General features: G+C 37.7%; 1 protein-coding gene across 1 annotated transcript in view; it reads left to right on the top strand.

Moving 5' to 3' along the window:
- The window catches only part of CTNNA3 (catenin (cadherin-associated protein), alpha 3), a 518663-nt gene that overhangs the window by 59285 nt on the left and 447989 nt on the right, over positions 1-11389 (top strand). The window contains exon 3 of the mRNA XM_011929384.1: positions 7885-8077. Within this exon, the coding sequence (XP_011784774.1) occupies positions 7885-8077 (193 nt within the window). The remainder of the gene's footprint in view (positions 1-7884; positions 8078-11389) is intronic.

Raw genomic sequence — 11389 nt, 5'->3', positions numbered from 1 at the left:
CAGGGAATGCTTCCAGTTTTTGTCCATTCAGTATGATATTGGCTGTGGGTTTGTCATAAATAGCTATTATTATTTTGAGATATGTCCCATCAACAGCTAGTTTATTGAGAGTTTTTAACATGAAGGGCTGTTGAATTTTGTCAAAGGCCTTTTCTGTATGTAGTGAGATAATCATGTAGTTTTTGTCTTTGGTTCCGTTTATATGCTGAATTATGTTTATTGATTTGTGTATGTTGAACCAGCCTTGCATCCCAGGGATGAAGCCCACTTGATCATTGTGGATAAACTTTTTGATGTGCTGCTGGATTTGGTTTGCCAGTATTTTATTGAGGATTTTTGCATCAATGTTCATCAGGGATATTGGTCTGAAATTCTCTCTTTTTGTTATGTTTCTGCCAGGCATTGGTATCAGGATGAGGCTGGCCTCATAAAATGAGTTAGGGAGGATTCCCTCTTTTTCTATTGATTGGGATGGTTTCTAAAGGAATGGTACCAGCTCCTCCTTGTACCTCTAGTAGATTCGGCTGTGAATCCGTCTTGTCCTCAACTTTTTTTGTTGTTAGGCTATTAATTACTGCCTCGATTTCAGAGCCTGTTATTGGTCTATTCAGGGATTCAGCTTCTTCCTTGTTTAGTCTTGGGAGGGTGTATGTGTCCAGGAATTTATCCATTTCTTCTAGATTTTCTAGTTGATTTGCGTAGAGGTGTTTATAGTATTCTCTGATGGTAGTTTGTATTTCTGTGGGATTGCTGGTGATTTCCCCTTTATTATTTTTCATTGCATCTATTTGATTCTTCTCTCTTTTCTTTTTTATTAGTCTTACTAGCAGTCTATCAATTTTGTTGATCTTTTCAAAAAGCCAGCTCCTGGATTCATTGATTTTTTGAAGGGATTTTTGTGTCTCTATCTCCTTCAGTTCTGTTCTGATGTTAGTTATTTGTTGCCTTCTGCTATCTTTTGAATGTGTTTGCTCTTGCTTCTCTAGTTCTTTTAATTGTGATGTTAAGGTGTTAATTTTCTATCTTTTCTGCTTTCTCTTGTGGGCATTTAGTGCTATAAATTTCTCTCTACACACTGCTTTAAATATGTCCCAGAGATTCTGGTATGCTGTGTCTTTGTTCTCATTGGTTTCTAGGAACATTTTTATTTCTGCCTTCATTTTGTTATGTACCCAGTAGTCATTCAGGAGCAGGTTGTTCAGCTTCCATGTAGTTGAGCAGTTTTGAATAGGTTTCTTAATCCTGAGCTCTAGTTTGATTTTACTGTGGTATGAGAGACAGTTTGTTATAATTTCTGTTCTTTTACATTTGCTGAGGAGCGCTTTACTTCCAACTATGTGGTCAATTTTGGAATAAGTGTGATGTGGTGCTGAGAAGAATGATTATTCTGTTGATTTGGGGTGGAGAGTTCTGTAGATGTCTATTAAGTCTACTTGTTGCAGAGCTGAGTTCAATCCCTGGATACCCTTTTTACTTTGTGTCTCATTGATCTGTCTGATGTTGACAGTGTGGTGTTAAAGTCTCCCATTATTATTGTGTGGGAGTCTAAGTCTCTTTGTAGATCTCTAAGGACTTGTTTTATGAATGTGGGTGCTCCTGTGTTGGGTATATATATATTTATGATAGTTAGCTCTTCTTGTTTAATTGATCCCTTTACCAATGTGTAATGGCCTTGTTTGTCTCTTCTGATCTTTGTTGGTTTAAAGTGTGTTTTATCAGAGACTAGGATTGCAACCCCTGCCTTTTTTTGTTTTCCATTTGCTTGGTGGATCTTCCTCCATCCCTTTATTTTGAGCCTATGTGTGTCTCTGCACATGAGATGGGTCTCCTGAATACAGCACACTGATGGGTCTTGACTCTTTATCCAATTTGCCAGTGTGTGTCTTTTAATTAGAGCATTTAGCCCATTTACATTTAAGGTTAATATTGTTATGTGTGAATTTTATCCTGTCATTATGAAGTTCGCTGGTTATTTTTCTCCTAATTTGATGCAGTTTCTTCCTAGCATCGATGGTCTTTACAATTTGGCATATTTTTGCAGTGGCTGGTACCAGTTGTACCTTTCCATGTTTAGTGCTTCCTTCAGGAGCTCTTGTAGGGCAGGCCTGGTGGTGACAAAGTCTCTCGGCATTTACTTGTCTGTAAAGGATTTTATTTCTCCTTCACTTATGAGGCTTAGTTTGGCTGGATATGAAATTCTGGTTTGAAAATTCTTTTCTTTAAGACTGTTGAATATTGGCCCCCACTCTCTTCTGGCTTGTAGAGTTTCTGCCGAGAGATCCGCTGTTAGTCTGATGCGCTTCCCTTTGTGGGTAACCCCACCTTTCTCTCTGGCTACCCTTAACATTTCTTCCTTGATTTCAACTTTGGTGAATCTGACAATTATGTGTCTTGGAGTTGCTCTTTCTGAGGAGTATCTTTGTGGTGGTGTCTGTGTTTCCTGAATTTATATGTTGGCCTGCCTTGCTAGGCTGGGGAAATTCTCCTGCATAATATCCTGAAGAGTGTTTTCCAACTTGGTTCCATTCTCCCTGTCTCTTTCAGGTACACCAATCAGATGTAGATTTGGTGTTTTCACATAGTCCCATATTTCTTGGAGGCTTTGTTCATTTCTTTTTACTCTTTTTTCTCTAAACTTCTCGCTTCATTTCATTCATTTGATCTTCAATCACTGATACCCTTTCTTCCAGTTGATGGAATTGGTTCCTGAGGCTTGTGCATTTATCACTTAATTCTCGTGCCATGGTTTTTCAGCTCCATCAGGTCATTTATGGACTTATCTACACTGGTTATTCTAGTTAGCCATTCATCTAATCTTTTTTCAAGGTTTATAGCTTCTTTGTGACGGGTTTAAACTTCCTCCTTTAGCTTGGAGAAGTTTGATCATCTGAAGCCTTCTTCTCTCAACTCATCAAACCATTCTCCATTCAGCTTTGTTCCGTTGCTTGCGAGGAGCTGCCTTCCTTTGGAGGGGGAGAGCTGCTCTGATTTTTAGAATTTTCAACTTTTCTGCTCTTTTTATTTCCCATCTTTGTGGTTTTATGTACCTTTGGTCTTTGATGATGGTGACGTACAGGTGAGGTTTTTTGTGTGGATGTCCTTTCTCTTTGTTGGTGTTCCTTCTAACAGTCAGAACCCTCAGCTGCAGTTCTGTTGGAGTTTGCTGGAGGTCCACTCCAGACCCTGTTTGCCTGGGTGTCAGCAGCGGAGTCAGAAAAACAGCATATATTGCTGAACTGCAAATGTTGTTGCCTGATTGTTCTTCTGGAGACTTTGTCTCAGAGGGGTACCTGGCCGTATGAAGTGTCAGTCCACCCCTACTGGCGGGTGCCTCCCTGTTAGGCTACTTGGGTGTCAGGTACCCACTTGAGGAGGCAGTCTGAGTGTTCTCAGATCTCAAACTCCGTGCTGGGAAAACCACTACTTTCTTCAAAGCTGTCTGTCAGGGATATTTAAATCTGCAGAGGTTTCTGCTGCCTTTTGTTTGGCTATGTCCTTCCCCCATTAGTAGAGTCTATAGAGGCAGGCAGGCTTCCTTGAGCTCTGGTGGACTCCACCCAGTTCCATCTTCCCAGCTGCTTTGTTTACCTACTCAAGCTCAGCAATGGTGGGTGCCCCTCTTCCAGCCTCACTGCCATCTTGCCATTAGATCTTAGACTGCTATGCTAGCAATGAGTGAGGTTCCATGGGTGTGGGACTCTCTGAGCCAAGTGCGGAATATAATCTCCTGGTGTGCCATTTGCTAAGAAAACTTGGAAAAGCGTGGTATTCGGGTGAGAGTGACCCGATTTTCCTGGTGCTATCCGTCACAGCTTCCCTTGGCTAGGAAAGGGAATTCCCTGACCCCTTGTGCTTCCCGTGTGAGGTGGTGCCTCGCCCTGCTTTGGTTCTCGCTCATTGGGCTGCACCCACTGTCCTGCACCCACTGTCCGACATGCCCTAGTGAGATGAACCTGGTACCTCAGTTCAAAATGCAGAAATCACCCGTCTTCTGCATCACTTATGCTGGGAGCTGTAGACTGGAGCTGTTCCTATTCAGCCATCTTCTTAGAGATTTTCTATATGAGAGGGATCCCTAAAGTCTGAGAAAGAGGGGAATGGGAGGATTTTGTATCTGTGACAGAAGGTAAAGTTAGCAAGACATGGGCTTAGAACCTACATTAGAATCATCTTTGTTGCAAGTTGTTCCAACTAAATTTTCTTACAGAAATATATCTGATTTAGTACTGAAAAAGAAAATGAGGACACAGGATTTATTTTACAGGATAACTAACTTGAAAGCTAATTTACTGGTTGCTGGTATTCCTTCAAGAGGTGGGAGACCTTTTCTAATAGCACCCTCCTATCCTCTCCCTTGGTGAGAATCATCTGCTATGGTGAGTCACAGTCACTGATAGGAGTAAGTTACATCTCTTAGGTGAGTTGGGGTTAAAAAAATAGTTTCAGCTTTCTTTTTTTCCACAGGATTGCCAAGCCATATTTACTTTCTGAAATAAAAAGAATCATTGAAAACATCACTTGACTTTAGTTTAATCAATATCAAATAACTGTATTGGAGTATTTTAAAAGAAGATGTAGGTACAAACGACTTATAAAAGTGAATAACTTGCAAGATGAAATTGCCTTTTTTGATGGAAGCACAATGTTCTTATACAATGTTCTTTTCACATTTCATACTTCTCTGGCATTTAGTATAAGGAACAAAGCATTTCTGGAATGCTCATTTTAATTTCAAAGCCCAGGCTATTCTATGGAAAACATTTGGCACATGGAGGATCTGAACAATAGAGGAGGAATGTGCAGTGGGAAGCATCATGAATTGTGGCACTTAAAATATATTCTGAGGGAACATTTCAGACAATGATATTCTTTGTTTAAAACAAAGATTTTAAACTAGTTTTTGTAATTTGTCTTAATTTGGACAAACACCTTTTAACTCTCAATATATAAATTAGACTGATAAGAGTGAGATATTTGCCTTTTGGAATTTGTGAATACCCATGTAATAAATCAGGCTTATTATTCTTATATAATCCATGATGAAGACACATGATCTTATTTAGCTGCTTGTAAAGCATACAGAATGTGGTTTGTTAACTGCCTTCATCACATTTAGCATGGGGGGCCCCAAGAGCAAGATAAACTTAGGTCCAGAGAGAATACCTTTGATAAGGTTTCCCATAATGAATTTTCCGCACCTACGTGGGGAACAAACTAGAAAATATACATGAAATGCCAACAAATATTTGTGTCATATTATGCATTTTACAAAATACTTTACCTTATTTGACCTTCCCCAGTCTTGTAGGATGATAATGATTATTCTTATTTTCTAAGAGAGGAAACAAAGGCTTGCCACAAGACATTCCACTCTGGGTGATGAACTTGGAAATAAAGCAAATTAGAATGAAACAGAGGATCTATTGGGTAAAGGGAGGAGGGTAGGAGGGCAGACAAAAATGATTTTCATCCACATATTTCCCCCATAGCTTCTTAAGTTTTTCTTAGTTCATTGATAAAAACTGGGTCCAGATATCCAAGTAAACAAACATCGAATGCTGCATAAACAACCAACAAGGAAAATCTCTAGGGGCTACTGCGCAGGAAGCATTATGCAGTTTGCTGTCAAAGATGTGGTGCGTGATTACCATGAGCCTCCACTGTTTCATGACATGCAGCAGCTTAGCTTTCAACAGGAGTTTCAGGTCTTCTATTTTAAATATTAGATACAAGTTGTTTTTTTTCTTTCTCTCATTCCTCTATGATGGTGATTTTAAAGCTTTGTTTATAAAAATTTAATCCAAAAGTTGTAATTGTGATCCAAGATTTAATTAAGAGTGGATTTTTTTATTTTTTATTTTTTTTTTTTGAGATAGAGTTTTGCCCTTGTTGCCCAGGCTGGAGTGCAATGGCATGATCTTGGCTCACCGCAACCTCCGCCTCCTGGGTTCAAGCAATTCTCCTGCCTCTGCTTCCTGAGTAGCTGGGATTACAGGCAAGCGCCACCACGCCCGGCTAATTTTGTATTTTTAGTAGAGACGGGGTTTCTCCATGTTGGTCAGGCTGGTCTTAAACTCCTGACCTCAGGTGATCCGCCTGCCTTGGCCTCCCAAAGTGCTGGGATTACAGGTATGAGCCATCATGCGCAGCCAGAAATGGGTGTTTTTTAATAATGTAATTCAGTATGATGTTTTTGTTTCCAAATACAGAAGCTTAATTTTTGTCTTCAAATAATGTTCTAATTATGAGTTTGTTCTTGTATTTGTTAAGATTCATTTCTTTCTTTTTTTTCCCAAGCTTTATTAACTTAAAATTGGCAAATAAAATTTATAGATATTTATTTTGTACAGTGTGATGTTTTGATATATGTATGCATTGTAAAATGAGTAAATCAAGCTAATTGACACATTTCTCACTTCATATACTTGTGGTGAGGAGTTTGTTCAAGTTTTACTACTGGAAGAATGCTCTAGAAGCCTGTGTATGTGTGTATTGTTTTAATTACAGAAACTTCATATAAAAAATACAGAACTTTGATAAAACAGTAAAAAGTGAGAGCAGAAAATTATTTATCTCCAAAATATCAAATAATTTTATAAGATAAAATTTGTACCACTTTTTAGCCAGCAGTCTACATTAAAGCAGCCAAAAATAATTATAATTAAGTCAGTATTAGTCTACTTAGGCTGAGAATAGAGATAACTAATATTAGGAGAGGGAGAAGCATTCTGAATCATATAAAACAGCGGTTGCCTCAGGAGACAAAGGCCAAATCCTTACTATGTCCTACTTTCTTGCCCTTTGTAAACTCTCAGATTTGTCTCCTACACTTTCCCCTAACTCGTTTGGCCTCTCAAACAGGTCTCACTCAAAGTCCCCTATCAAGAGGCCTTTCCTGACCACCCCGATCCCCACTCTTTCTCACTCTGTTCCCTCCCCCAACTTTATTTTTCCTCCTAACATTTACTGAACCTTACATTTTTTTATTTGTTTATATGTTTATTGTATGCTGCCAACATTAAGAATGTAAACTCCATGAAAGCATGAAATGCATTTCTTTTCCATCATCCAGAACAATGTAAAAAATAGATGTTCAGTAAATATTTAACAAAGAAATGATTTGATGACTGGGGTAGTTGAAGGGAGGGCATTTTAATGTCTGTATTTTGAAATTCAAACACTAAGGCTCTCACTTCCTATTTTTAGTTGGGAACTCCATGGTGGCTGCTGCTGCTGTTCTTGGTGCCATGACTTGACTTTTGTAGGTGTACTGACAGCACTGGAAATGAGTCATGTTACTGTGAAATACAGTTGATCTTTGAACAACACTGGTTTGAACTATGCAAGTTTAATTTTATTCGGAATTTTTTTCAGTAAAAGTTACACCAAGTGTGCCTGCCTCTCCTGCCTTCCCTTCCATCTCCTCCATCTCTTCTGCCTCTTACACCCCCGAGGCAGCAAGACCAACCCTCCTCTTCTTCCTTTTCCTCAGGAATATGAATATGATGAGGATGAAGACCTTTATGATGATCCATTTATACTTATTGATTTATTTATTTATATTTTCTCTTATGATTTTCTTAATAACACTATCTCTAGCTCATCTTATTGTAAGAATACAGTTATATAGTACATATAGATACAAAATCTGTGTTAATCGACTATTGTTATCAGGCTTCTGGCCACCAGTAGGCTATTCGTAGTTCTGTTTTTGAGGAGTCGAAAGTTATGCTCAGATTTTCAACTGCATGGTGGGTTGGTGCCCCTAACCCTTGAGTTGCTCAAAGGTCAACTATACTGTCTTTTGTTCTGGGCTGTAATATCACAGGACTGTGTTTGCTTTACAATTTGTCAATGGAGAACTTTGTATTTTTTCAATTTTAGGTTACCACACTTGTAAACTGTCCCCAGAATCCTTCCAGCAGGAAAAAAGGACGTTCGAAAAGAGCTAGTATCCTTCTAGCTTCTGTGGAGGAAGCAACTTGGAATTTATTAGACAAGGGAGAGAAGATTGCCCAGGAAGCTACAGTTTTAAAGGATGAGCTTACGGCTTCACTTGAGGAAGTTCGCAAAGAAAGTGAGTACTCTAGTCCTGGTCAGGAGCAAACTGCATATCTTTAGGGTGTTAGTCACCAAATTAGATCTGTGAGTGTTTTGTTTTTGTTGGCTCCAGTTTTTTAGTCTTTTGCAGGGCTGTGAGGAGCTAGCTGTGGGAGGCAGAGTGGCTCATTAGACAGCTCCAAGGCTCAGTCCCACTCCAGGCTCTTCTTTTTAGTTGCTCAGTCCCTGCAGGCAATTCCTCTTCCTCCCCCGCCTTGACATAGCTTTTCCATAATAGACAAAGAGAAAAGTACCCTTTTTTGGTCATAGGATATAGTGAGAAATGACTACTGAAGTTGAAGATTTATTTGTCTATACATAAATAAGTTATGAAGTTCCTTGTAAACAGCTGGGAAATAGAAGTTTCAGACCTGACCATCTCAGAAGTACATTTTTAACTGCAAATTTCTGGAGGTTTAGATTTCCTAAACTTTTTAAAAAATGCTTTGCATAAACTATGCATGAGTCAAGTTGCTGCTTTGTTAATATTACATAATCTAAGCATATATTTCATCTTTTTGCGATCTTTATTTATGATAATACAGCAATTTTCTAATGAATTTAAGTCTAAACTGTAGGATAGTTTTAAAATAATTGCTGAATATTCTTTGGTTAGTGGAATGCTTTCGTATATATCAGCTTTCTGCAAGTATCTATTTTGGGAAGAAAAGGAAAGTTAAATTTTCTTCTTCAGCTTTGTAAAAGAGACTTGGGATTTTTAAATATTTTTCTCCCTCAACCCCCAACATAACTTTAAGAAAATCAGGAAGCCTTTGCTAATTAAATAATTAAAATGAATATTAAAATGAATAACTAGTAACAGTAAGCTTTATGTCACATGTGTGATACAGGGGATTATTTGTTACATACTTAAAAAAATTTTTAGCCGAGCCTGGTGGCCCATGCCTGTAATCCTAGCACTTTGGGAGGCCAAGGCAGGTGGATCACCTGAGGTCAGGAATTCGAGACCAGCCTGGCCAACATGGTGAAGGCCCATCTCTACTAAAAACACAAAAATTAGCTGAGCATGGTGGCAGGCACCTGTAAACTTGGGAGGCTGAGGCAGGAGAATCACTTGAACCCAGGAGGCAGAGGTTGCAGTGAGCTGAGATCGTGCCATTGCACTCCAGCCTGGGGGACAAGAGTGAGACTTCATCTCAAAAAAAAATTATATTTATGTGAATTTATTTTTAAAATAAATTTTATTGTGTATATTTAAGGTATACAACATAATGAAATACATATAAATAGTAAAATGGTTACTATAATAAAGTAAATTAACATATTCTTAATCTCACAGTTACCCATTTTTTTGGTGTGTGCAGCAGGAGCATCTAAATCTCATTTAGCAAAAATCCTGAATTCAACATTATTAGCTCTAGTCTTCAAGTTGTGTACTGGATCTCCAGAGCTGTTCATTATTCATAACTGCAACTTTGTATCCTTTGATCTGCACTGGCCCATTTCCTCACTCCTGCCCCCAGCCTCTGGTAGATACTATTTTATTCTCTGTGTCTGCCTATATGACTTTCTTAAACAAAGATTCTACATATAAGTGAGATTGTGCAATAGCTTTTTATGTCTAGCTTATTTCACTTAGCATGATGTCCTCCAGTTTCATCCATGTTGTGACAAATGGCAGGATCTCCTTTTTTCCGTTGTATATATAGACCAATTATTTATCCATTCATCTGTTGATGGACGCTTAGGTTGTTTTCATATCTTGACTATTGTGAATAATGATACAGTGAATACAGGAGTGCAGATATCTTTATGAAGTGGTGATTTCCTTTACTTCAGTGGTATACCCAGAAGAGGGATTGCTAGCTCTTAATGGTAGTTCTAATATCTTTAGGAACCTCCACACTGTTTTCCAAAATGGCTACACTTTGTTATATATATTATATACAATTTATATTTTATATGCATTCTTCAGACAATATATAGACAACATAATGTGTAAGATAATTTGAAATATATTTGTTGTTTTTCCCTGCTCCCTACCAACAGAGACCCACGCTTTGTCCTTGTTCTTGATCATCATCTTAGTCACCAAGCCAGTTTAGACTTTCATTCCACCCTCTCTTCCAATTAATATCTAAGTTCAATGAACTTTTAAAGACTTTTCTAAAACTTTTATTTCAGGTTCAGGGTACATATGCAAGTTTGTCATATTGGTGTCATGGGGGTTTGGTGTATATATTCTTTCATCAGTCAGGTCCAGTGAATTTTTTCTCCTTGTTGTCTCTCAGATCTGTTCCTTCTACTCTATTTTTAACATTGCTTCGTGAATTCAGGGTTATTGCATTAGCTTTCCTCCATAGTAAAATCAAATCGATCTTTTAAAAATGAAAATATGTTCATTTTACTTCTCTGCTTAAAATCCTTTTTAGTAGCTGTTGGAGGATCAGGGGGACTACCTTTTTCAATAAAGTTCAAACTTTAAACCTACCTCCCAAAGCATTTCATGATTTGGTTTCTACTATTATCTTGCACCTGATTTCCTGTGACTGCTCCTTCCTCAAATGTTCCTCCAAACAGGAACTCTCAGTTTCTTGAATGTTCCATGTTGCTTTATGCCTGTGTGCATGTGTTACCAGCTACAGTCATACCTTACTTAACAATGGGGACATGTTCTGAGAAGTATATCCATATGTCATTTTGTCATTGTGTGAACATCCTAGAGTATACTTACACAAACTTAGATGGCATAGTCTACAACACACCTAGGCATCCTAGACTACAAACTTGTACAGCATGTTACTATACTGAATGCTGCAGGCAATTATTAATATAACATAGCAGTAAGTACTTGTATACCGAAACATGGAAAAGGCACAGTAAAAATATGGTATAAAAAAATTTAAAAATGGTACACCTGTGCAGGGCACATACCATGAATGGAACTTGCAGGACTGGAAGTTGCTGTGAGTGAGTCAGGGAGTGGTAAATGCCTAGTATCACTGTAGACTTTATAAATACTATACACTTAGGCTACCCTAAATTTATTTAAAAATTTTTTCCTTCTTCAGTAATAAGTTAACCTTAACTTACTGCAACTTTTTAACTTTATAAACTTAAAAAATTTTTAACTTTTTGACTCTTTTGTGGTAATACTTACATTAAAACACATTGTACAGCTGCACAATAATATTTTCTCTTTTATGTCCTTATTCTATAAGTGTTTTTCTTTTTTAAATTTTTAATTATTATTTTTTTTTACTGTTTAAAGTTTTTTTTTTTTTACAAAAATCTAAGACACAAATACACACATTAGCCTAGGCCTACA

The sequence above is a fragment of the Colobus angolensis genome, unplaced genomic scaffold (genome assembly GCF_000951035.1).
Source record: "Colobus angolensis palliatus isolate OR3802 unplaced genomic scaffold, Cang.pa_1.0 Scaffold12, whole genome shotgun sequence".
NCBI lineage: Eukaryota > Metazoa > Chordata > Mammalia > Primates > Cercopithecidae > Colobus > Colobus angolensis.
The sequence above is the reverse complement of the archived record's forward strand: the minus strand, read 5'-3'. Positions and strand labels throughout refer to the sequence as shown.